This window comes from Oncorhynchus kisutch, linkage group LG20 (assembly GCF_002021735.2).
Source record: "Oncorhynchus kisutch isolate 150728-3 linkage group LG20, Okis_V2, whole genome shotgun sequence".
Classification (NCBI taxonomy): Eukaryota; Metazoa; Chordata; class Actinopteri; order Salmoniformes; family Salmonidae; genus Oncorhynchus; species Oncorhynchus kisutch.
In genome coordinates, this window is record NC_034193.2 from 39,601,632 (window position 1) to 39,629,160 (window position 27,529).

The 27,529-nt window shown below is 41.8% G+C and overlaps 1 protein-coding gene across 9 annotated transcripts; it reads right to left on the reverse strand.

The window, feature by feature from the left end:
* Positions 1 to 27,529, reverse strand: LOC109865663 (kinesin-like protein KIF16B). Of its 9 annotated transcripts, XM_020454002.2 has the most exons (28): positions 27,118 to 27,527; positions 25,596 to 25,665; positions 25,304 to 25,417; positions 23,826 to 23,942; positions 21,974 to 22,071; positions 20,897 to 21,006; positions 20,554 to 20,696; positions 19,935 to 20,103; positions 19,462 to 19,593; positions 16,827 to 17,002; positions 16,149 to 16,214; positions 15,915 to 15,974; positions 15,632 to 15,751; positions 15,446 to 15,497; positions 15,150 to 15,287; positions 14,197 to 14,279; positions 13,771 to 13,859; positions 12,676 to 12,708; positions 12,260 to 12,313; positions 10,629 to 11,993; positions 9,941 to 10,099; positions 8,112 to 8,217; positions 7,974 to 8,021; positions 7,617 to 7,667; positions 3,544 to 3,669; positions 3,302 to 3,391; positions 3,112 to 3,195; positions 1 to 2,285 (listed from the first exon to the last, which is right to left on the reverse strand). In XM_020454002.2, the coding sequence occupies exons 1-28, from the start codon at positions 27,162 to 27,164 to the stop codon at positions 2,115 to 2,117; spliced, it is 4,071 nt and encodes a 1,356-aa protein (XP_020309591.1). In that variant the 5' UTR covers positions 27,165 to 27,527; the 3' UTR covers positions 1 to 2,114. The 9 variants fall into 9 exon arrangements, with proteins under 9 accessions (XP_020309591.1, XP_020309593.1, XP_020309594.1 ...); XM_020454004.2 differs by lacking the exon at positions 7,974 to 8,021 and having other exon boundaries at positions 27,118 to 27,526; XM_020454005.2 differs by lacking the exons at positions 7,974 to 8,021; positions 12,676 to 12,708 and having other exon boundaries at positions 27,118 to 27,526.

A 27,529-nucleotide genomic window follows, 5' to 3' on the forward strand; every position in this document is an offset into this window, starting at 1 on the left:
TATTTTGCAGGAGTTTTATCAAATGTATTGATTTTGTAAATGTGTCAGTTACAACTTCAATAAAATGGTACAACTAATCCGTTTCTTGCTGTACATTATTTTGCAGATAGTGTGTTTCTACAGGTCATAAATACACATAAATGTCAGTTATGAAAATCAATATAATCCTAATTATATTCCAGTTCCAAAAAATTATATAAAACAAAACAAAAACAAAAGTTACTACAGTACTTACATATTACTGACTTTCAATCCCTCAACTTGGAGTCGCAAAATGGACACCAGTAAAGCAAACTGGTCCTCCTCTTACATCATTACGATATCAAAGCCTTTGAAAGCGAAATCAGTTATAGCAGTTATAATATACAATCCCTTTTATGACATTCAATGTCAATAGTTTACATTGCGTGTGTACAAGCACTTCATGTAGAAAACTATGCACATAAACATTCAAATATACATTATATGTATACAATATGCTTTACAAAGGGGATTGATTAAAGATCTTGCACTATGCTACATTTAATGTGAAACTGTAGTATATTTGTACCACCTTATTACTTATTTCAGAAATAATTATATTTTGTTACATATTTACAAAGACATAGTAAGTCTAACCAAGTAAACTGACTTCCACAACACAAGTATTAGCACAGTATGTCCAGTTATGAAAGTGTTGTGTCAAGTGTTGAATCCTCAGCCGTGATTGTATTAAGTGTGAAACTTGGAAGACATGTGGTCAACAAAAGTGTAATTCTATTACCCAGTTAGAAACATGGAGAGCAACACTGTTAGTAACAGCTTTCAGGACCAGTAGGCACACCAACTGCCTAGGCCCAAACATACCCAATTAAGTGTTGACGTCTTGAGAGATGTGCTACACTTAGTTCAACAATTATTCTCACAATCCTGAATACTATGATTCAACCTGCACAAATGCCATATGTGACATCAGCTTGACTTTTTTTTTTCTGTAGTAGCTACCATTAAAGGTGAAGTCAAAGACTATTACTTCGACAGCTCACCAAAATGACTAAACTCAACATTTCTTTGAAAATTGGGAGTGATCATGAGTCCTTGTTATTGCACTCAAAAGTACCTCTCCTCAGACTATTTTCAACTGATACATTGTACAATAATGAGACATGATATCAACATTAAAAGGGGAAGTTCAGTTTTTTTGGTTTCTAACCAAGAAAGTAATCTATGGGCTAGAAGAAATATAACCCATGGTTGGGTTAGTCTACTTTTAGGATGAGTAACCATCTAACATTAAGTCATAAAATACTGAACATCCCCTTTAAGCAAGTTTGAGAAGCCATGACCCATACAATACAGAAACAGCCCATCCTTATCAACACTACAGGTAGTGAAGAGTAATTCCTTCATGGTCAGTTCCCATAGATACAGCACATGTCAGTCTCAATTACATATCACCAGAAATGGTAGAAACTAGAGTTGCCATCGAAATTATAGCTGCATAAAAATCATTTTTTTGTAAAGCCTCCCTTCAGAACATTATTTCTGAGTAAACTGTGGTGAACAGGAAGAGAGCAGAGTAGATGACTTAGCAAGTCACTAATGCCAGGACTTTGCAATGTCTTCTAGATTGGCAGCGGTTGCATTGCCTCTCTGCAAGGCTCGCTTAAGAACCATTTTGTGTCACTGTAATAGCAAATATTCTACACCTGTTGTCATTACATTACTTACTTATAAGATAAGACTATTTCTCATGCGTTTGGTCCTCATAAAAAAGTAACATTTCCAAATGTACTGGCCTAACAAGAAAGGAAGGAAAGTGAGTAGGAAAGGAAGAGAGTGAGTAGGAAAGCCGGAGAGCTAGAAGAAGAAAAAGTAGTAAGGTGAGTAGTAAGTTAGATATCTGTTCCTTGGTGCCCCTGATAACTTGGTTGTACAGAGGTCAATATCTAGACTGCGACCTGGGAAGGCACAGCACACTTTGGTTTTGGGATTAAAGCTGCTCCATCGTAGCCTGGTCACAGATCTTGTCAACTCCAATGGTCAATGCTTGACAATGACAGTAGGAAATGTCAAAACAGCACAAAAATATCCAGGGCCAGACTAGCTCCAACCCGTCCTCATCCAAAATGTTTTCACCCAGTTCCATGGCTGCTGTAGTCAAAGACGCCCTTCTTAAAGAACGGGGAGAAGTCACAGATGGCGTGCTTGGACAGCTGCAGACCACCCTCAGAGTCTGAATCAGTGCGGAGTGGAGAGCCCGAGGAGGGTGACATCATTACCCTGAAGAAGTTTTTCAGATATTTCTGGAGGAGCAAAAAAAAAAATCAAAAAATGTAAGCACATGCAAAATTAACCTAATAAAAACAGTTCTGTAGGAATGAGGTTTGTGCACTAATACATTATCACAACATATTGGCTATGCTTGGCCTTCTCAGACTATTATATTTCAAAACTTGAGCTTTGATAACAAAATAGATCAGTTGCTGTATCACTTGCAAGGCACAGCTGAGAATGAATTGAATAATTTGCAACTAATTAACTTTTGTCTTTTACTATACTGATGGTACCTGCATCTGATGGTCAGTCTCAGCGGAGGGAGAGAGCAGCAGAGGGTCTGCCCTCTCAAGTTCCCTGCTCTACCTGCTCGCTAATATCAAACTTTGCTTTGGGGTCATTGAAGCCGTAGGCACAGTAATTTGAGCTATCCGATTGGCCAGCACAGTAGGCACACTTGATTTAGCTCTCTTGGTCTGCAGGGTAGGCAGAGTATGTCCCTTCAGACAAATGAAATGGTTCAAAATGGGAACACTTTGCCTACCCGGCACACAGGGCTTCTGATTCAAGTGCACCGACCACCAACAGCGCAAGACTAATACAAAAAATTGGAGCGTAAAGGCTTTATCATTGGCTTTTCTACAGAAATGTTTGGTGATCGACTAGGAACGCCTTTGCGATCGACAGTTTGGTGACTACTGCGTTACATGTATGACAAGGAACAAATAGGTCTCTGAACTGACGGATGAGAATGACAAACCTTCAGACTTTTGTCACCGACAAGACTTCGATAACCCTGTCCAATCATGACAACTTTTAAGAAACGCAGTAGTATGTGTCAATGCCAGCACCCACCTCCAAGTGACTCTGCCGCTCAGCAACCATTCTCTCGTCTCGGTTTCCAAATAGTTTTTTGGGAGGGAATTCTAAAGCTGCAAGCTGGTATGGAAGGAGGTCATTAAGATTGTAGATAATAGTAATATAATTGGTATAATTAGGAGAGGATGTGTAGTATGTGGTAATTCCTGGTTCAAAAGTCTTTTACCTCAGGGAATTTCATCTTGAGAGTTTTGTGCATTTCCCGAAAGCGGCTGTATCTCCTGAAGACTGTCCACGTTTCATCCATTACAGTGATCTAAAGAGACAGAGGGAAATACTGAGTACAAGACTGATACAACTAACTCAACAATGGAGAAGGGATATGGACCTGTCAGACATGTATACAAGACCAGAGGCAGCAAAGCCATGATGCTGGATCTTGAGAGATACTTAACAAGAGAAGCTTACCTTGATTTCAAACTCAAAGTGCTCATCTTTCCCTTGCCCTCTGAGAACGTAGCGAGGAATGCTAATTTTAACAGGGTCCTTTAGGCAGTCGGAGTTGGTCCCAAGAGGGACAGAGACAAATCGATGCTGGGAAGGACATGGGTGGAATGAAAGGAAAACGGGAGAGAGAGAGAGATAGAAACATGGACAGGAAGGTGTAGTCTTATTTATATGACAACAGTGAATAGGTACGAAACAGAACAGCTAGATACAACCAGGCAACACAAAGTGTTCTGTGTAAGCCCATCTTTATTTTTTTGTTGAAACAATTAACCATCTTTTATTAACATTATTGCAGTGATCATAGTCAAGTCATATTATACTTCATATTACTATTCATACATATTCCTCAAAATCATATTATACATTACCATATGATGAATATGCATAAACGTGTACACAAACATATTGAAGAAAACACATTCTACCAGCCATAAATGATTGATGTGAGCATTCATGTAAGAACAGAGAGGGAGAGCTAAGCTGACTAAACAAAAGGTCACTCTATTCCCTGTAGTAGGGAAGAAAATCTATGAAATATCCAAATAATTAACTACACCAATACAAAACACTTAGGTGTGTGAGTAAAATTGTTCTTAAAAGTGACAATTAAGGATTGACTAGGATTTGATTAAGGTGTACCACAATGGCAGTATGTTAAGAGAAGCATTCAAATATACTATAAAATACTTTAAAATCAATAGCAGCCATTGGAGTTAGACCTTTAGATTTTAGTATTTGATCTATATTTATAATATGGACATGTATTTTCTTATAACACAATATTCATGAGGACCCTGTAGAAGTTTCAATAAAATGTTACTGACATTATGGACATGCATTAACAATTACAAAAGGCCATGTTACAAGAATAATGTTTTTTTGGAATATGATTTTCAACTAATCAAACAAATAATTTAAACTTAAATACACATTGGAAGTGGTAGGATGGTACCGTCATGCTCAAACAAAAAAAGATTTACAAGTGAAATGTTACTCAACTCTTGTAGTATGCAAACCCTAATGTTATCAGACTAGCTATCTGATTACTATACTCAGAAATGCAGTTGGCTGACAATACTGAATGTAGCTAGCTAGCCAACTCACCATGGCTTTCTTGCTCAAGTGCAATACTGAAAGAAAACAAGAGGAGTTCAGCAGGACGGCACAGTCATTACGCTTCAGGCTTGCAGTGGCCATTAAACTCCTTTCCATTTATTACCTATTAGCATTACATCCTTTTATGACCTGTAAGCACAGCCTTAAATCAGGTTCGACAGGTGATTGATTAGGATTGCTGCATCCAAGGTAGAGCTGAAAGTTAATTTCCAGGAATCAGCTGGGGGCCTGCAATCAGAAGGTAGAGGGACAATGCCTAAGCCTTTCCTGGTTTTTCTTTTGGTCTCAATCTGCCCTTTGTGAGTCACGGAGAATACGATGTCAAGCACCATACATCTATCGCTGTGTCTCACAAGCACACATCGGATGTCTGAGCGTCTGCGCAGTTCTACTCCCTGAAACTGGGGCTGGATGGGAACCAGAGTTGAGCCTCGAGGTTCCGGGTGGAACACAGCATCCTCTTGCACCAGGCCTATGTGATTGTCGGTGAGAAAGAACTGGCAAAGGACAACTTGGCGCGAGGTGGAATAGTTTTCCACCTTGATGGAAGTGTAGAGAAGAAGGTGTATGTTAGCCAAGGAGGGCTTGTTGGGTCCTTCCATGTTGCCGTGCAGGATGTAGAGCAGATCAGCCATGATCCTCTTAAAGCGTGAGGTAACACAGAGGCCACTATCCAGCAGGAGGTCTGGAACGTGGGACCTCCAGTCCAGAGAGAGGCGCGAGAGGTCTCCACAAAGCAAGGGGTGGGCCCCTGGGCCTTCCTGAACCTCTGCAGGGGCAAGGATCTTCAGCAGGGTACAGCATAACGCCTGGGTAAGCTCTTTGCTGTGGGTGAAGATGACCAAGATGGTGTCTTTAGTGGAGCCCAGGAGTCGTAAATGCTGCCCAGCAAAGCTCACTTGGATCTCTTTGATGTGCAAGAGACTGAAGTGCTGAAAAACTGCCAAAGGTTGGTTGTTACCTAAACCAGTACCAGCGGAGACTGCATAGAGGTCAGTTTCAGATAACAGTAAGCAACTTGGTTGTGGTGTAGGCTGTTTGCAATTGGCAACGCTTAGCCAGTAGATACCCAAAAGGTGGTGGGAAATGGCAGCGATTTTGGGCGTAACACAGTACAAACGATAGAGCATCTTCTGAAGCGGAAGAGACTGTAATTCAGAAAGGCATATGGGAAACTGCACGAGCGTCTGACAATAAATTACAGGCTCCCCGTCTTTGTATGTAGTCATAGATCCTTTAGGCCATAATGAAATGTCCAGAATTGGAGACACATTACCTTTCTCAGGTACATTGAAAAGGCAATTGCCTGTCAAATTGGCAAAATGAACTTTATTCTGCCTTGAGTCAGGTTCCATTGAAGGTTCAAGCTGCTTTTCCTGAGCAAGTGGAAGATCTTTTGTAACTATGGTCATGTACGGAGAGAATGTACTAGTCAATGCTGAAGTCTCTCCTGCTCGAACCTGCCGAATGATATCCCGTGTACTCTGCAGATATCGTCCAGCGTCATTGTAAACTCCAGACAGCTTGCCTGCCAAGTATCCAAGGACGTAACTCTGTTTGGCTCCCAGTTCGTTGGTTAATAGATCCGGTTCTGAAGTTCTCAGATTCCTCTGCACCTGCCCATTTACAGACTCTTCAGGGATCTTGTTGAGACCAAAGTAGCCCTCGATGGTGATTTGTCTCTTTGAACTTCGTCTCAGTATGGGGAATTCAGAATTTATCACGGTTGCAGTGTCGTTACTTGTCTTGCTTGTGTTCTGAACTTGGTCCTTAGTTCCTTCCAAAGAGTCAAACTGTGAGAGCAACAGTGGGTTTTCTGTTCTGGTTTCTCTGGACTGATAATAAGATAGACTTTTCGTCTTGTCATCAACAATGTAGCAACTAAAAGTTTCTTCCTCATCTGGCCTACATTGGCTGTTATTTCCCTCCTCACCGACTATGGTGTTTATAGACCTAAATCCACAGTCCTTGGTTTTAAAATCACAGCTACTCTTCTCAAAGTCAGCTTGGTCAACCTTCCCCTTCACTTCCACCTGCCCCCATTTTGCTTTGTCACCCTCTTTATAAGGCATTCTATCATTTTCTGCCAAGACTTTGGTTTCCCTTTCTGGATTGCCAATTTTATCTAATTCAGAGCGGCCTTTGCCGCCTTCTTCTTCTGAACTTGTTGTAGCCCCTTCCAGGTGAGTGCTCGTCTCACGTTCTGGGACACACAGGAAGCTACGCCACAGCAAGGGCATGGAATCTTTCTGTGTGGACAAGGGGGGATTCCATGACTATAACTTCAAACCAGAGATCACAGCTCTGAATTATAGTCTTTCATGTATTCCTTCTCACCCCAGTAAATTAAGATCTTCCTCCACCAAGTGTAAAAATCCAGTTGTGATTGAACTAAAATCCAGATGAGCAAGATTACAATTTAAAAAGGCAATTAAAGAGACTGATGATTGTTATGCAGCAGGAATACAAAATTACACATCCCAGGCTTCCATGCAATATTGACCTTTCCTTTTTGCTTACAAAACCAGATATCAACCCTGTTTGGTTGGACATTTCTAATTATCCCGTTCTACACTTATGTCGACCTCCTCTGTCAGTGACTGGTTTCCTTTTAGCCAATTGAGTATTTTATCCAATTTCCTGCTTCTTTTATATTCTTATGTTTTTGCAATTTCTTTATAAAAAAGGTCTGACATTCTTGGTTTAGGAATCTTCTATGTTTATCAGATACAAAGTTGGGATTCCTGTAAAGCAGGATGTTCCCTAAAGTGCCTTTTATATAAACGGCATGCATCTTTTCATAGTTGGTGTGGTGGTTAGTGAAGATTCAGAATGATTTCCAGTCAAGTTAAATTATTGTTTAAAAATGTCTGGTTGGTTTCTTCATCACCAACAGAAAAAAACTCAAGCCTTACCTCATATTTCAATTTCCTAGGGTTGACAAGGTTTTGCAGCTTGTCATCATCCTGTAATGAATAAGACCACACTTCTAAGCAATGACAAACAATTCCTAAAAAAGATACATTGCAATGTCAAATTCATTTCAAACATGCAGTTTTGGACAACTTTGCCATTAGGCAAGCAAGAGTTCCTCTCATATTGGGGAAAAGAAAAGCAAACCAGGCAAAACATCATCCACATACAATTTTTTTTGAGAAAGGTTGGGAAAAGACCCCACTTGATTGGTCCATGTAACCTCAGTAGAGAATTATCAGAAATGCATGCAGATTATAGTCCATTCTGTATACCCTGTGTCGAGGACCTGGGCTTACCTCATCTGTTAATCTAACAGAGCTAGATTCATTAACTTCTTTGTCCTCCTGTAGGATTGAAGAACTTCATATCATTTCTATTTTTATAGCAATCTTAATATTGCCAGGCAAACAAAACAATGTATCACTGATGCTTACCTGCAGAGATTCAGATGAAAGCGAGAGCTCAATGTTTTTGTCACCATTGAAGAGGTTCAGCTTCTGTAACCTTCTCTTAACCTCCTCCTCAATGTATGCATTTATCCTGTCAACGGATAAGGAAACTTATTAGATACTCAAAATCAGCAATGGTCAGGTCAACCCTACTGTCCAAAAATAATGCATCTTTATTATGATCTACATTTCGTCATTCTCCTCCAACCTACAACACATTTGCCTGTGCTGTTTCTGGCTCATTGTGAATATTACATAGGATGACACATACAGTGCCTTCAGAAAGTATTCACACACACACATTTACTTTCTCCACATTTTGTTGTGTTACAAAGTGAGATTAAAATTGATTTGCCAATGATCTACACAAAATGTCAAAGTGGAAGAAATGTTCTAACATTTGTAACATTTTTTTTTTTTAAACCCACATGATTAGATAGGTATCCAATAAATGCTAGAATCCTGATTACAGCGGTGAGTCTTTCTGGGTAAATCTCTAAGAGCTTTCCACACATTTTCCCATTATTCTTTTCAAAATTCTTCAAGCTCTGTCACATTGGTTGTTGATCATTGCTGGACAACTATTTTTCAGGTCTTGCCACAGATTTAAGTCAAAACTATAACTTGGCCACTCAGGGACATTCACTGTCTTCTTTGTAAGCAACTCCAGTGTAGATCTGGCCTTTATTGTCCTGCTGAAAGGTGAATTCATCTCCCAGTGTCTGGTGGAAAGCAGACTGTACCAGGTTTTCCTCTAGGAGATTTTGCCTGCGCTTAGCTCAATTCCGTTTCTTTTCTTTTTTTATCCTGGAAAAACTCACCAGTCCTTAACGATTACAAGCACACCCATAACATGATGCGGCCCCTACTCTGCTTGAAAATATGGAGAGTGACACTCACTAATGTGTTGTATTGGACTTGCCCCAAACATTGTATGGACTTGCCCCAAACATTGTGACACTTTGTATTCAGGACAAAAAGTTAATTGCTTTGCCGTAATGTTTTACAGTATTACTTTACTGCCTTGTTGCAAACAGGATGCTGGTTTTGGAATATTGTTTATTCTGTACAGGCTTCTGTCTTTTCACTCTGTCAATTAAGTTAGTTGTGGAGTAACTACAATGTTATTGATTCATTCTCAGTTCTCTCTTATCACAGCCATTAAACCCTGTTTTAAAGTCACCACTGGCCTCATGGTGAAATCCCTGAGTGGTTTCCTTCCTCTCCGGCAACTGAGTTAGGAAGGACACCTGTATATTTGTAGTGACTGGGTGTATTGATTCACCATCCAATGTGTAATTAATTAATAACTTCACCATGCTCAAAGGGATATTCAAAGTGTGCTTTTTATTTTTTTTATCTACTAATAGGTGCCCTGCTTTGCAAGGCATTGGAAAACTTCCCTGGTCTTTGTGGTTGAAGCTGTTTGAAATTCACTGTCCACTTGAGGGACCACATAGATAACTGTATGGGCACAGAGATGAGGTAGTCCTTTAAAAATCCTGTTAAATCACTATTATTGCTCACAGTGTGTGCATGCAAACTTATATGACATGGTAAGCAAATTATTACTCCTGAACTCATTTAGGCTTGCCATAAGAAAGGGGTTGAATACTTCTTGACTCAAGACATTTCAGCTTTTTATTGTTTAGTTTTTTTGTAAACATTTTTTAAAACAAATTCCACGTGGTATTGTGTGTAGGCCAGTGGCAAAAAAAAAAAATCGCAATTTAATCCATTTGAAATTCAGGCTGTGCAAACAACAAAATGTGGAAAAAGTCAAGGGGTTTGAAAACTTTCTGAAGGCACTGTACCCGTCATCGGTGATCGGCAGCACTGGGGGTAGGCTCTGGATTGGGCTGACAGGGGGGGTGCTGAGACTGGTCTTTTCATCGCCGCTCCCAGTGTGACTCCTTCCACTTCCCTCAGTTTTATTGATCCTCTGCTTCAACTTCTGGATCTCCCGGTCCACCCTGAGGATGTGAAGAGAAGATGGAGTCGTCATGTGTCTATCGACCCACAGAGTCATGCTAAATACACTCATTCCACAAAACTACTTTTTTATTTAACTAGGCAAGTCAGTTAAGAACACATTTACAATGACGGCCTACACTGGCCAAAACCAGACGACGCTGGGCCAATTGTGCGCCGCCCTGTGGGACTCCCAATTACGTCCGGTTGTGATAGTACAATATAATTATAAAAAGGCAGAGTTACTTATTTATCATGTCCATAATCATATTACCAATTGAGGAACACCATTTTAGACAGGAGGGATTGACCAATGTGGTAATACCATCATCACTCATCGACGACACTCATTTACCATCCCTCATCATCCATCATCTCTTGAAACTTTCTGACATCAGCTTATCTACATTTTCTATAATTATGTGGATAGCAATGGGTCTACTGCACACCTTCCACTGGAGGACAAATGTTGTACTATTCATTGATTCTACAGATGTATCTGTAGTGACAGTGAATAACAAGCGTGCGCACCTCTCTTGGTCGAGTTCCCGCGCGGGCCCCAGAACGGAGGCCGTGTGCCTGGATTCCACACTCTCTGGGTCCAGTGAGACACTGCGCCTCAGCGCCGAGTGCCTTCTCTCCAGGCGCGCCACTGCCTGCTCCAGGGACTCACGCTGCTGCTTCTCCCGTGACTCCAGGATCTCCTTTTCCTTGCGCCGCACTTTTTTCTCCTGGCGCGCCACATTGGCCGTGAACTCATACGTCTCCTGCAGCTGCTGAAGCTGCTCGGCGCTGGCGCAGTATGAGGTAAGGCGCTCCTCCTTCTCCTCAAGTTCCTTTTCCACCTGGTACAGGGTGTTGTCTAGTCCCAGGGAGATGTTCGAAATGCTGCCAGCGCCAGAGGAGCTTCCGAGTTTCAGCAGCTCCTCCGCCCTCTGCCTTTCCTCAGCCACCGCCGGCAGGAGGCTGTCGGTTAGGCTGGCTAGCCGGCGCTCCTTGAAGAGGAGGTGCTGCTCGGCCTGTTGCATCCGATGCTCCTCCTGGGAGAGTTCTGAGGAGTCCTGTGCCCCCTTCTCCTGGGTCTCTCGCAGCTGTCGCTGCCGCTCCTTGTGGGCGTGGACCAGGACGGCCAGGGCTACGCGCTCTGACGCCACCTCCTTCTCCAGGCACTCCTTCTGCAGCCGGAAACCCTCCTTCAACTGACCCAGCTCCTCCACCTGCGCTGCCTTGAAGTCTGTGTAACGGACCTGGGCGGCACGCCCGGCCTCCTCGCCCATTCCGTCGCAGTCGGAGCGCCCGCTGGCCTCCTTGGCGCAGAGCAGGGCGGAGCGGATCTCGGCCAAGGCACGTCGCCCCTCTTCCAGGCGCAGGGTGTTCTCGCGGGTCAGCAGGGCAGCTGCCGCTTCGTGGCGCTCCCTCAGCTGCTCTTCTAGGCGCCCCACCAGGCCTAGCTGCTCCATCTCGCGCTCCTCCAGCCTCCGCCTCTCTGCCTCCAGCCGCACCGCCTGCTCCTCGTGCTCCCGCTTCAGCCGCTCCAGCTCGTGGAAGATCTCCGCCTGCTCGGCACGCTCTGCCGCCTCGCTATGGCGTCGCGCCTCCTCGTCCTGAGTCTTCTCATCCTCGCGCTCCTCCTGCTGCTTTTGCCGCTGGCGCCTGTGTATCTCCAGCTCCTTGGTCTCGCGGTGGCGCTCCTCCTCAAAGCGCTGCTTCTCAGCCAGGAGGTCGCGCAGGCGGCTCTCGATGTCCTGGCTGCGGCAGCGGAGGGTCTCCTCCTGGCGGCGGATGCGCTGCTGCACCTGCTCCGACTCCTTGCGCTGGGACTCCACCTCCTGTTGCAGGCGCTCCAGCTCCGCCTTCTCACACTTCTGCCTGTCTTCCATCTCCTTAATAAGCCTCCTGCAACCCAGGCAAATACAAACAAATCATGAAACACTATGCAATACGCTATGGTCATTCGCCAAACACATGCATAGTAAACAAGGCATTTTTTTGAACGATTGGTATTAACAATAAGAGTCTACAATAATCATGTGATGTCAGCATATTTGCTTTTAAAGCACACCATTCCTACAATGTGGTGCATTACAGGTGACTAGTAAGTAAGCATTATTGGCCTTATTTAGTCAAAATATGAGCATGTTTGTGTGCGTCTCCCCTCACACCTTTTGTGTTCCAGCTTCTCCAGCTCTTCCCGTTGCTGTCTCTCAAATTCCAACCTAGGCAAGTACACCATTATCATTTAGCTGGCTTAATAACAATGACACAGACTGGACACACACACACACACACCAGTATTACTCAACGAGACAGCATGATAACAGAAATGAAGGCTGCAATTGACACATGGAATGACTGAAGAGCTTCATACAAGGCAATGGATGTCAAAGCTTGATGTCATCATTTTGTGCGAAAACAGTGATTGAAGCAAGCGAGGCGACGTGCAAAATCATAATAAAACCAAGACGAGACGATGACGGCTTATGTTCAAACATGGTGGTGGCGGGACAAAGTGAAAATGATGTTTCACAAGCACTGTTAAAACAAAGCAGTGAACATTGAACACTCTGGTTGGGTCTACCTGAGATAGATAGGCCCCTTTTCAGTGAAGAGACTGCCGAGGGAGGGGTCAGAGATGCATTAGTTACTGTACTTGTAAAAATAGAGACTCAATGTAGAGCAATAATCACACAAAGAGAGTTCAAACACAGCCATAACCATTACCAACGTTCACTAAATTCTGGCTGTGTATTCCTCAGAATATCCATGGTTGCTCTGGACCTATTAATAATCGGGGGGGGGTTTTGTCTGTGCGTGCATATCTACCTAGTAGATACCTAGTTGGTGATACTAGGCTGTTTTTTTTTGTTTAAAAAAAATTAATACAAATCAGGTTTAGGTCTAAATAGGAGTAAGTGCTATGGCATCACTTGTTGTACTGTACAAAACTTAAATGAAGACTAGTTGCATCCTCCACAAGGGGTGCTGTACAACAACAAAACAAACGTATTGCTTAGCGGTTCTGTACAAGCAAAATTCATCTCTGGCTCAGATTTGGAGAGTTAGTAATAGAATCAATGAAGGCCATACAGTTTGAGTGATGTGGCATTTGTGACGTGCAGCATGACCAGCTCACATGATTTTGGCTTGAGTCACAGCAGATGCAATGTTACAGATCTCCCTCCAATCCAAAGTAAATATTTTCCATTTCCACTTTGAGATACACATAAACTACCAGAACACTGATGTCTTTGACTGGGCACTGTAACATTGTATTTCAGCCCAATTGTTTGTTGTTGTATTTTTACAACCAATCCACTGCTTCAGTCTGTGGTCACGCGGGTGAGCAGCAACGGACCGAAGCGAATGGAGGAAAAGGAGCGCTTACGAACTCCTGAGAAGGCAGGGGGAACTGCGCAGAGGGAGTTTGGAGGAATCATTCATGCCCTGGAGCACACATTTGACTAATCCCAAACCAGCCCTACTGCCTACTCCCCATGCACTTCTGGAGATCTGAGAGGAATAGATTAGTATAAGCAATATGGGAATAGCTTCCTCCTTGCCCTCTGATAGGCTAGGTGGAGTTTTCGCCATATTGCCTATCCAATCCTCTCAGATCTCCACAAGTGCATAGACAGTAGGGGCCGATTTGGGATTAGGTGATACATACACTCACCCTGGGTTGTAGAGCATTACTGTGGAGAGGTTCTCACATGATTTGTTGAGATCGGTCATGGACAGACTAAAGGAAGAGAGCAGTCCACTCTGGAAAAAATTACCAACACTAAGTTCAACATGATCATTGACCTCATAATGACTCATTGGTCAAGTCGCCTGCATCCTACAACGCTAACAGTAAACGTGCCCTTCCACTAGATGGTTATTTCAAATCAAAGTTTATTGATCACGTACACAGATGTTATCGCCGGTGCAGCGAAATGCTTGGCTACATGAGTAATAAGCTATACGAGTCATGACTTACTTGATTTAAACCCTTGGGGGAGCAGGTCATCCACACATAATAATAACAACAAATTAATAATACCGCCACTAATAAGCTTCTATAAAAGGCCTTTGAGAGACATAGAGCCTTTGGTGTTACCTTCCTCTTTTCCCTTAGTTTAGCTGCCTCTTTAGGGTGGTTGAAACGGAACATGTTGGTTCTCCCCAGAAGGATAACAGCACCTATCAAACACAATAGAACGATAAACATGGAATAAAGATAATAAGGGGGAAAAAAATACATAGGAAGGGAATTGCACATGGGTGTGTTTTACTACTGTTTGGGCATTCACAGAACAATCATTGTGTTGGCTGGCAGGAACTGGAACACGCTGTCGTACATGTCGATCCAAAGCATCCCAAATATGCTCAATGGGTGACATGTCTAGTGAGTATGCAGGCCATGGAAGAACTGGGTCATTTTCAGCTTCCAGGAATTGTGTACAGATCCTTGCGACATTGGGCCGGGCATTATCATGCTGAAACATGAGGTGATGGTGGCGGATGAATGGCGTGACAATGGGCCTCAGGATCTCATCACGGTATCTCTGTGCATTAAAATTGCCATCGATAAAATGCAATTGTGTCGGTTGTTCATACCATAACCCCACCACGGGGCACTCCATCACAACGTTGACGTCAGCAATCCGACACCATACACGTGGTCTGCGGTTGTGAGGCCGGCTAGACGTACCGCCAAATTCTCTAAAATAACGTTGTAGGTGGCTTATGGTAGAGAAATCAATATTAAATTCTCTGGCAACTGCTCTGATAGACATTCCTGCAGTCAGCATGCCAATTACACGCTCCCTCAAAACATCTGTGGTATTGTGTGACAACACTGCACATTTTAGAGTGGCCTTTTATTGTCCTCAGCACAAGGTGCACCTTTGTAATGATCATGCTATTTAATCAGCTTCTTGATATGCCACACCCTTATTCTAAACCTAACTCTAACCGTAACCGTAGCAAGCAGTTGCTTATCAACAGTTTGTTGATAGTAGCCTATGAAAATCCAGACAGTCAAATTAACGTGCCACCAAAAGCATATACCTTGGTTTAGTGGGGAGGCTTCTGTCACTTGCACTCCATTCACGGAGCACTGGGCCCCATTGAGTGGAACCAGTGTGACGGTGCCGGTCTGGTTCACAAACATGCAGTGTTCACTCTCTAGGTCCAGCCCATGGAGAACTACAGAGAGGATGAGAGGGAAAGACAGTGTGTGTGTGTGTGTGTGTGTGTGTGTGTGTGTGTGTGTGTGTGTGTGTGTGTGCATTATCAATTGTTTCTTTGTCGTGATTTGTAGCAAAGTACGACAGCGGATAGAGTATGTAACAGAGGCCACTCACCAATGTCCTGAACAGTCGACGCATCGTCTCGACCAACATTCGTCCTGCCCTCCTAGAAAAACAAATGAAAGTGATGTCAGGACAGTATGTCAAGTCCATGTAACTTCTATTTAAGTTTAATAGGAGGACAAATGACCTTATGTGAAGCAATAAGTGTAAAAATAACTAAAGAGTCAAATGAATAACCTTTAGATGGTAGAGGATGATGCCAGTACTTAGGAGGTCGTCGTCGATACCAATTAGATGAGGCAACTCCGAATCGAGGACGACACCGATTCCCTCTTTCCTCAGGGCAAGGGTTTCTTCCTGTAAAGACGAGATCAATTGTCAGTCATTAGGAATTGATTGATGATTCTGACTTCGGTCAATTAAATTTCACAGCCGACTATAATATAAAAAGGCATATAACCAGAGTGCTTCTGTGAACTAAACTGAATTTGACGTTTTATACAAATATATACCCACTCACCTTGAGAATGTTCTGAGTTTCATTCCACTTGTTAGTCCACTCCTTGGTTAGCTCCAACACCTATGACAAAAAGTGCAAAAATATTTTTCTTGAATATCATTAACTTGCTGTAATGCTTGACTTGTTTGTTTATGGATTCGAAGAATAGAACACTGCACTTCCAAAGTATCAATAGCTTATTTGGGGTAATCGTGTTAATTTTTACTCGTAAAAGAACCATCCACATGGCCTTACTCGGGCTTCGTTCTGGTGTAGTTTCTCCTCCATGCTCAGAGCGGTGGGTGAGTCAAGAAGTGCAATCTGAGAAGGATGAAAACAAACCAACAATCAATACATTATTGAATCACACATCAATACTCCCTAAGTCAGTGTGACCTAGTTAGATAAGATGAGACATTTAAAAACACAACAAGGTCATAGGCCAGCAGCTGGAAAGGTGGACATGTTACATTTGAATAAAACATAATGTACTAGTTATGCATTATAAAAAAGTGCCCATAAGTTAACAAAACGCATTTTTGCTATACCCATTTGTGTACTATAACAGTTTTTTACGTAACTTGTAAGGCAGTGTATTGTAGAGCGGTTTTGTTTTTTAAATAAATAAATACATACAGAGAAAATGTTGTAGTGGACAGGATAGTTGAGTTCCAATGCCCTAAACCAGTGGTCCTCAAACCTGGTCCTGGGGACCCAAGGGGGTGCACATTTTTGTTTTTGCCCTAGCACTACACACCTGATTCAAATCATCAAAGCCTGATGAGGAGTTGTTGATTTGAATCAGGTGTGTAGTGCTAGGGCAAAAACTAAAATGTGCACCCCTTTGGGTCTCCAGGACCAGGATTGAGAACCACTCCCCTAAACCATCAACACACACACAAAACAATGCAGGTCAGTGTGACAAATCCCCACCTGGTTTCCCTGGACCAGAAGGGCCTTCAGTCGGGCAATTTCGGCCCTGAGCTCTCGGATGAGCTTGACGTTGCAGTCCTCGTTGATCGTGGGCTTGTTGATGATGTTCTTGGCACGGTTGGCGTAGCGCAGAGTGCTCAGCGTCTCGCCGTAGTTCACGTCAGCAGGTGAAATGGCTGCCGCAAATGAGAGCAAAACATCTTCGAAACCTTTGTCGTACTACAAAACACTTCTACATCTTTGACTGCAAACATATCACAGATATTTAATTTATGGCCACTCACCACACTTAAGCCTCATATACATAAAGTCAGCTTTAACAAGGGTTTAGAAAGCCATGTTCACAAATTCTAGCACCAAGTATACTGGACTAGGAACCCAACAATGTCTGCAAAGCAAATTCATGATCCCTGCTGTGGTAAAATTGTAAAGAATTGGGGCCCCTATTGTTTTATGGCTGAAGATCTCTAGGTAATCGTCCCCATCATCCATTTTACCCTGAGCCGAAGAGCCAAAACACATTCTGCACATGCTTAGACTGCCAGAGTTAAATCAGTTAAATTAACTTTGTAATTTTAGTGAGTTGAAAACACACTGAAAACATACAAAATACATCATGTACAATGCCATGTAAAAACCATGTTGACTATAGCTAGGTTTCCATCCAATTGGCAACAGATTTTAATGAGAATATTCAAAAATTCAAAGAAAATTTGCATATTTTCACACCAGTGGTGTGTTTCCACCAAACGGACTTGTTGCAGTTTTTTTTTTTTTTTTTATCAGTGCGTGATGACGTAGTGCACACAAATTTCACTTTTTTTGCTTAAGTTTTCATGCACCAAATTTTTTTTCCTCTAAAAGTTAGATATGTTTCCATCGCATTTTCAAATCTACGGATAGTTTTGTCACAAAAACTGTGGAGTTAAATAGCAAATGTGCCTACTCTGGTCTTGCAATTAAATAGCAAATGTGCCTTCTCTGGTCTTGGCACGTGCGCTCTAGCCAAAAACAGCATGTGATTATTATGGATAAGAGCGAGAATATTTTAATTTGTCAAAAGGCAGTCGAGCATCGATCATGTCACCAGAATCAGACCCTTCAACATTCATTTGGAAGGAGCATCAAGTTCATAGTGTGCACTTTCACCACGCTTTGAAGTTCATCATAACTTATTTAATTTGTAGCCTAATAAACTGCATGGTTTCCTGAGTTGTAGTGGGGAGAACCACACACCATGTCATCGCATGACTCCCAGGTTTACTTCGATATGATGGTTATTATATCAATATTTGCACATAAAGGCGTTTCCACCGCCATTTCTTCCATAATTAATTTTACAGACACAAAAAGATCCCACCATGTCAAACGAACAAATTATGTTGACATTTATACAATTGTACAGAAACTTCCTGTTTCCATCACAGATGTCTTGATTTCTTTTTTCCCTTCTATGATATGACTTTACGTGCATAAAAACTGTGGATGGAAACGTGGTTAATGAGGTTAAACAAAAAGAGTGCTTTCTTAATTTACCTAATTTTGCTAAGTGTTACTTTCGACAAAAGACTACTATGTTCTTGTAATGTTTTTGTAAGAAAAACCGTAAATTACAACTCACGTTGAACAAATTCTGAATTTGCGATTAATAACTCAATTACATTTTTCTATTGGTTTTACAACCCTAGCACATGCGTTTCCTAACGCACACATTTTTGTGGTCACCCTCCCTTCACATTTCTTACAGTCTATTGTGAATTGTTAATTCTTCAACCATTTGATCTCAATCAGTTTTATGGGGATATGGGCAATTCCACAGTAACAAAATGATGCTGAGACAGACTGTCATTCTGTTACAATACTTTGCAATCGCACTGTTCAAGTAAATGTGTTTTTGTCAAATTGTATGTGGAAATTGTTCAAAGTAGTCCTTCTGCAGAGAGTTGTACATGGCGGGCAGCGAGAGAGCGGATGCCACCGGTACCACGGGAGTCCAGCTCAAGGAGGGCGGCAACATCAACAAGTCACTGGTCACCCTGGGTCTCAGAATCACTCTGTTATTTTTAATTATTTACAAAGAGCAAATTGTGTTAACCTATGGGATAGTCTACCTGTGTTTAGTTTAAATCAAAGCACAAGTCCCTAGTGGGACTTGCTGTTGAGTTTTGGCCACGAGAGAAAATTGTTGATCTTTTGCACAATCATCCTAAAATCTCATAAGAAAGTGCTTTTGTCCTAAAGTAACGTTATAGGTTATATATAGATGATATATCTTGCAGACATTGATTAAACTTTGATCCAACTTCATTAAACGAGCACCATTCGAGTCTATGAGTAGAGCAGAGACTGTGTTTAAAGTAGAGAATCCCATACATGCGCAGAAGCATTCGGAACATTTACCTGTCGGGAAGAAGGGTCCAGAAGAGTCAGATACACAGCGACACCGTTGTTTTTATCCCAGTAATAAGCGTGTCTGGGCTCAGGATCTGATTAATGACAATCCAAGATTCCCCATATATACTGAAGTAGACAGGTAAAAACCAGGGTTCCTAGTCCGGTGTATTTTGGGCTTTTCAAGGGGAGGATTGGAAACATTTGATTAAATGCAAGACATTTTGCATTATTAAGGACTTACTAGCGATCATGATGGTCTTGGAGTTGCCTCCCAGGCTGTCCTTGAGAAGCCACGTTAGCACAGAGTCTCTGTAAGGCACAAACACCTGCTTCTTCTTCAGGTTGGTGTTCACTCCGTCCTGGCTCAGGTCCGCTGGACCAAGACAAGGAAAAGATTTCAGATCAATCAATCAATAAGAAAAATAATTGGCACTTCAGGCAGGCTAGAGCAAACACTCAAGAGTATTTGAAAGATTTCAGTAGTATCTGAATCCTGGTCTGATCAATAGGCAAATCAACAGACATTGGAACACTGCTGTGGTTCAAATATTGTAAAGGGGAAAATGTATTATTGTGGCCTGCATATTCAAGCTAAAAGACATTGCCAGATAAGGGGTTTCATTCCATACAAAAAAATATATTATGAGACTTCAACGAATACGTCTTCATATCTGCTGTCTCAATGATATAACAGTTGGTATAACAGTTACCCACCTAAAGCGGAGATGACATTGCCCAGGGTGACCAGTGACTTGTTGATGTTGCCGCCCTCCTTGAGCCGGACTCCAGTGGCACCGGTGGCGTCCGCTCTCTCGCTGCCCGCCAAGTCCACCAGGTGGATTTTACTGATCGTCTCGCAGGGCATCTCCGCATCAAACTTAGCCTGGAGAGGAGGGAGAAAACGCGTAAAAACCCTGAAGGATTTCAAAGAGGCTGAAAGGCTAATATTGTTAAGTCTGATGAAGAACTTTGAGTCGAAACTTTGCACTTAAACGGTGGGTGCTAACAACACTGTATGTATCTAATTTTTCCTAATATGGATAAGTGCCATCACAGATGCTATTAGTGGCAACCCCTTGAAGGGTTAACATACAGCATATAATGCAGCATACAGTCTTCCAAAGCCACAGTCCCGCTACTTTTTATTTCTCTCAATCAATTTCATTGATTGGCTAAGAGTCCACTCACTTGGTAACTGAATCAGTCCCTAACTAATAAACAAGGACTACTACACTGCGGCCTATGTTTACTGGAGTTGAGCATTCCTGGAGTAGCAGTACCGTAGCTAGCTAGCCTAGTGGTAGCTGTAGCATTAGCTTGCCTAGCAGCCCACCTGGGTGAAGTTGATGGTGAAGATGGCGTGCGAGCGGCTGCTGGTGTCGTTCATGCCCGTGGCGGCCGTGGTACGGTTGATGTTGCCCGCCTCCATCAGCTCCTCCACGTCGTGGTAGTTCTGCACCAGGTGCTTGGACAGGTCTGGGGTCAGATTGGATTAACATTTGAGTTCATAATACAGAGAGATATCCACTGTTATATTGAGCTTGGGAGCCACCATTCTGCCTTACAGGATAGGTGTGGGATCGGTCTCAGAATGAATAGAGAAAATATCAAATTAGGTCCCTTATGCGCCTATAAATCTCATTCATTATGATCTAAAAAGCATATTGTTGTCTTACCTTCCACGTAGGGTCCATCTTTTGGGTGCTCCCTCACCCTCAGGTTGTAGGTTTGGGTGGACTTCCTCCTGAGCAGGTCCCTGACACGTTCATTGTAGATCTCCAGGTAGCTGATGACATTGAGAGGATATAAAGAGGTCATTCAGAGGTCAAGTTTATCCTGATGATATCTACCAATTATTATTAAGGGACCCTTTTTGTCGTCTCTTGGATGAGGTACGAATTGCTGGATTGTCTACTGATCATGTGCAATCACTTTTTATTACATTTTAAAAAAGGATCATTGAGCCACCATTAGAAAGGAAAGATTATCCCATTTTTAATGTTATAACTTTTTAGTGCATCTCTGAGCAATGTTCTATCGATTCCCAGGGTAATTTGTGTGTATTGGACCTATTGCCATTCAAACAGGTAGAAATACAGCCAGTGCATCATATGATGCAAAACGCATCACGCCGGCTGTGAAAATGTGTGTTTGGAAAATTATATAATCTTGAAAACTTTATTGCTGACATGCACAACATTTTGTCACAGTATCAACAGTGGACTAATGCAACAAATACCAAAAGTACTGTTTTTGAGTGGATTATTCCTTTAAGCTTCTTAATTGAAGCTGGAGACATATCTCCCTCTCTAACTTTAAGCATCAGCTGTCAGAGCAGCTTACCGATCACTGTATCTGTACACAGCCAATCTGTAAATAGCACACCCAACTACCTCATCCCCATGTTATTTATCTTCTTGCTCTTCTGCACCCCAGTATCTCTACTTGCACATCTATCACTCCAGTGTTAATGCTAAATGTTTATTATTTCTCTATGGCCTATTTATTGCCGACCTCCCTACATTTACACACAACGTACGTCGATTTTTTTTCCTACTGTGTTATTGACTGTATGTTTGTTTATGTGTAACTCTGTGTTGTTGTTTGTGTCGCACTGCTTTGCTTTATCTTGGCCAGGTCGTAGTTGTAAATGATAACTTGTTCTCAACTGGCCTGCCTGGTTAAATAAAAACGTTTAAAAATATATATATAATAATAATTCCAGAGAATGACAATGGACAGAGTTCTCTTACCTGACCTCGGTCCGGAAGGAGGCCTCATCCCAACGAGTCATCCCAGCAATCCGGCTGAACAGACCCTCACATATCCGTGGAATGAGACCAGCATCTCCCTGATAAAAAATAAATCCATAGATCAAACACTTAATCAATCGCAGACGATAATTTGACGTTAAACCTGACAATAATTGACCCTGTTCAGTGGAGGACTGGATTGAGGAAACCTGTTGATATGTTACAGAATAGATCTTAAAATAATCCATTACTCATTACAGGGAAAACTCTTAATATGTCACATGTTTGGCTTTAGTCTTTCTCCAAAACAATCCAATACAAGAGGCCACAGAGAAAACTGACACTGAACTTTGACTTGTACTTTCCCCTAATCACTTTCCCCTAGACTTCCCCTAAACAGGACTGTCAGAGCCCTCCTTCGTCACTGTGATATTTGCTTAGGGTCTCCACGACTGATTGAAGTCCCAATAGTCTGATAATAAAAACAACAGCTCTGTTGAGTTGGCAAATGTTGTGGAAAGTTCCAGAAATGTCATGAACAGAGTAGACCTGATTCCTTATCTCCATGTCAGAGAGGCATGATTGTTGTACGTTATACAGTTCCAGTCAAAGGTTTGGACACACCTACTCATTCAAGAGTTTTTCTTCGCTGCAGAATGCTGTGGTAGCTCTGCTAGTTAAGTGTGCCTTGAATTCTAAACCAATCACCAACAGTGTTACAAGCAAAGCACCCCTACACCTCCTCCATGCTTCACGGTGGGAACCACACATGCTGAGATCATCAGTTCACCTACTCTGTGTCTCACAAAGACATGGCAGTTGGAACAAAAAAATCTCAAATTTGGACTCAGACCAAAGGGCAGATTTCCACCGATCTAAATGTCTATTGCTCGTGTTTCTTGGCCCAAGCAAGTCTCTTCTTATTATTGGTGTGCTTTTAGTAGTGGTTTCTTTGCAGCAATTTGACCATGAAGGCCTGATTCACACGGTCTCCGCTGAACAGTTGATGTAGATGTCTGTTTCCTGAACTCTGAAGCATTTATTTGGGCTGCAACCTGAGGTGCAGTTAACTGCAGTTAACGAACTTATCCTCTGCAGCAGATGTAACTCTGAGGATTATTTTCCTGTGGCAGTCCACATGAGAGCCAGTTTCATCATAGCGCTTGATGGTTTTTGCGACTGCACTTGAAGAAAGTTCTTGAAATTGTCCAGATTGACTGACCTTCATGTCTTAAAGTAATGATGGACTGTCGTTACTCTTTGCTTACTTGAGCTGTTCTTCTCATAATATGGACATCGTCATTTACCAAATAGGGCTATCTTTTGTGTACCACCCCTACCGTGTCACAACACAACTAATTGGCTCAAATGCATTATTAAGGAAAGAAATTACACAAATTAACAAGGCACACCTATTCATTGAAATGCATTCCAGGTAACTACATCATGAAGCTGGTTGAGTGAATGCCAAAAGTGGCTACTTTGAACAATCTCAAATATAAAATACATTTTGATTTTTTAACACTTTTTTGGTTACTACATGATTCCATATGTGTTATAATGTCTTCACTATTATTCTACAACGTAGAAAATAGTACAAAAATAAAGAAAAAACCTGGAATGAGTAGGCGTGTCCAAACTTTTGACTGGTACTGTATATTTAATCATTCCACAACATTGTGAACTGCTGAACACAGCCCAGTCTTTGATTTGGGCCTGTATTCATAAAGCGTCTCAGAGTAGGATAATTATGAACAAGATTATATAGACAAGGGTGACCTGATCCTAGATCAGCGCTCCTACTCCGATTTGTTTTATGACCACAGGCCAAGAAAGGGAATGTTTGTCTCACTGGATTTCCCATCATGGTGTAGGACTTCCCCGAGCCGGTCTGGCCATAGGCAAAGATGCAGGCGTTGTAGCCTTGGAACGCAGCCTTGAGAACATCTGAGCCCAAGTCTTTGAACACCTGCAAAGGAAGAGGGCAAACATGGGCTTGTTCAATAAGGTGAAATCTTCAGAGCTTTGGCAAATTGGAATGTAATGTAGCTGATACGATTCACAATGACAGGCAGTAATTTGTTCCAAACAGTACATTTAGATCTGAATGTTCTGTAAAGTTGCGACCTCGTGAACAGGCCCCAGATCTAACTACCTCAAACAGATCTCACTGTAAGCAGTCAGTGAAAGAAAGAATCTAGCCAATACAGAACAAAGTCAAAAATATGGAATTCATGTATGCATAGTTTTAAAACACATTTATAACAATTAGCTCATAGGCTGTGTTACCATTGAAACTGCACTGACATGATGCCAGGGGTGAAAGTAAGCCAGTAAGTAAGGTCCAGGACAGAGAACCGTCAAAATAAATAGTGGGGGTACGCTGTACCGGTTGAACATATCACAATAATTAAAACAAAGATTCCAAGAAAAACTGTAGACCTCCCAAAAATATATTTAGCATTACCACATGTCATCCACATGAAAAATGGGCAATTGTGTGCAATACACTTCAAAATGCGATGTGGTTTGGCGATAACACATTTTGCAAAGGCAGAGGTGAGTGGCTGTGACCAAGATGCACGTGGACAGTGGACGCATCAATTCAGGTTACAAGTGTAAGCCTAATCAAAAACAAAAAACAAAAATCACTGAATGTCATTCATTACACCTCTTGGTGTTTTGTTACTGATGTCTCCTTCCATTCATCAAATGGCGGGTGCACAGTGCACTGTACGCATTCAGGAATGATTTTATAGTGGAGGAACGTGTGCAAATAGCCAGGCTTACAGGAGCATTGTCCTCTAATTGTTTGATAATCAGATGAAAACGTCATGACTGTTTATGTTAATGCCACATTAAAAATGCAATACATTCAAATGAAACAACAAATCTGTACTTTTAGGCCCACAGAGATCTTAACAAGGATTCTAAAGTAATTCTGTTTCAGCCTCCCAAAAAGTGTGTGTATGTGATAAGGTACTGTACCAGTAAGAAATTAAATCTACTTTGACTCCTGTATGATGCAATATTACGATTTGTTTTTAAAGGTTGCACAACAGTAAGTCATATCTTATGTCAGAAGCTTGGGATACTAGACTATCAGAACATTAGCCAACTGTTTTGACTCAATGAACTTCCATCCATAACAAAATGTCCTACAAGTTTTTAAAAAAATGTAAATGGCCGCTGAACAGAGGCAAATGTAAGCTGCTTTGACTATAATCTGATATGGACAACAACAACTAAAACATTTGAAAAATGTTTTTGTTTTTTTAAACAGAAAGTGTTAGTCCAGATAACATTTTCCAACTGAAATATGACATTTACCTTTTCCTGAGAGATAAATGTGTTGCTTTTACTGTCAGCGGAGTCATAGGAGAAGTCATAGGTGAAGGTCTTTTTACTCTCCCTCATCGAATCCCCGGTAATGCCATCTGGTATCTAATTAAATACAACAAAATGGGATGAAATATACTGTAAAGACAAAGTGGAGTAGGCAAGTCAGTTAAGAACAAAGTCTTATTTACAATTGCAACCCCGGCCTACCCCGGTCAAACCCTCACCCGGACAACGCTTGATTATTATTGCAATAGAAATGCTGTTTAAAACTTCAAATGACCTTCAAGTTTGTAATGGTGGTCTTGTCCCCTTTCATTTCAATTATGTTTTTGGCAGTCAAGTCCTTCTCCCTGTAAAAATCAAAACATAAAACAGGTTAATATTCCAAATAACTAACCTTCACCTATCTTTGAGCCAAACCAGGATGCAACAGAGACAGTGAACCAATGAAGGAGCATCAGAGTAAAAAAAATGATTACCAAAATGCAGTACTTTGTGATTCACAAATTGGACCAACAAGAAAGGTACCAATTACATTAGCAACAAAAGACAACATACATTTAGTGTGATTAATTAATCAGAAGACTACATTCTCTCTAAGATCGGGCTAGTGTATGCCGTCTGGGGTCGGGAAGAATGCCAACTGAATCCTCTTAGTTCATATTTGCTTAATTGATCACTAAAAGTCTGGAGGAAACGTCTCTTGGCATGACTATTCCTAGTCTCTCTGTGGAAGTATTCAGTTCAAGCTTTTATTATTAGTGGCCTTTCCAGTATGACATACTGTAATGAAATAACACCATACTTTCTGGTGCCTAACAGATTACCATTAACACAAAGCCAACTGGATCAGGTTATACTCTAGGCCAATTGGTATAAAAATGTGTCAAAGGTCACTTCCTTCAGAATCCTTCCTTGTTTTTCCCCCCCACAGGTTCATAGTGGATCTTATTTGGAATCTGTACATAATATTTCACACACCTACATTTAAATAAAATAGAAAATGTTAACTAGGCAAGAACCAATTCTTATTTACAACGACGGCTTAGGAACAGTGGGTTAACTGCCTTGTTTCAGGGGTAGAACGACAGATTTTTCATTATCAGCTTGGGGATTTGATCGTCAACCTTTCGGTTACTGGCCCAACGCTCTAACCACTAGGCTACCTGCCACCCCAGCATAGATGTGTAGAGTAAGTGGCAGGGTGGTTGTCTTATATCATGCAGCTATGTATGCATCCTATTTACTGTAGGAAATAGTTTGTGATTTAAAAAAATGCCATGCAATTCTTGATAGAGATCAGAAAATTATTAAGGTATCCCATAATCCCTGGGTGGCTGCTAATACTAACTCCCAATACCGGACACAGCACAGCCATGGTAGCTCTAGTTCCTATTCTTCTGGTTTGTTTTGTTGGTTAACCTGTTCACCCGTCACCTTGCCAGCTGTCTGCGCCAACCTCCAGGCGTTCTTATTGGTAGATTATCAATGTGGTGTGTGGTGGGCCCGTGCTCCTTTGAGTAGGGTTGGCATTTAAATCCCAAATGTTGTCTCCCTCTAAATTTTGGAAGACCCCGTTGTGGCAACGTCAGTGCTTGTTATGACAAAATATAATACGCAGTGTTACTGCAACATGGCCATTCAAATTAGAATGTGTTAAGCTGTTAGACGTTCGAAATGGTTACAATGTATCACAGTGAGCCAGTGTCCAGCCGTGCGCCTCTCTTCAAAGGAAACAATATAACCAGTAACAATAGCATAATTTGGCCGCTTTTGTTTAGCATGTTTTTTTCTTTACTTACCGTCTGTTCATAGGCCTGAGCCGGACAGCCACCCGCACCGATGCCATTGCACATCCCTGTTTTGTCGGCGTCACCTGCTACCAGATCCAGGTATCCTTGAAAGGAACAACCCAATCGTGAGAAGTACAAATAAACCAGCTGGCTAAGCGCGATTCGGTATCTTGAGTCTGTTTCCAATTTCCTTTGTACCACCGACCGGTTACACACAGAGCCACGTTTACTTTCAAAAGAAGAGGGCTAGCTACTTTATGCGCCTCCAGGAGAATTGAGCGTGCACTTTATATTAGCCTGCTAACATTACCGTCACAGAAAAAAGAATCAAACACACAAAGTGTCATACGATAGTAAATCACAAAGCTGATACGGGTACTCGGCGAGGACAAATTACATTCGTGGGGAAAATAGTTACACT

Excerpts from the sequence above, each read along its gene's own strand:
- LOC109865663 (XM_020453999.2), bottom strand. The coding sequence starts at position 27,164 with ATGGCATCGGTGCGGGTGGCTGTCCGGCTCAGGCCTATGAACAGACG. Across the intron at positions 8,218-9,940 it reads CTGCCGATCACCGATGACGG|GATAAATGCATACATTGAGG; the intron begins GTACAGTGCCTT and ends ATCCGTTGACAG. Across the intron at positions 7,668-7,973 it reads CTGTTAGATTAACAGATGAG|GATGATGACAAGCTGCAAAA; the intron begins GTAAGCCCAGGT and ends TATTCATTACAG.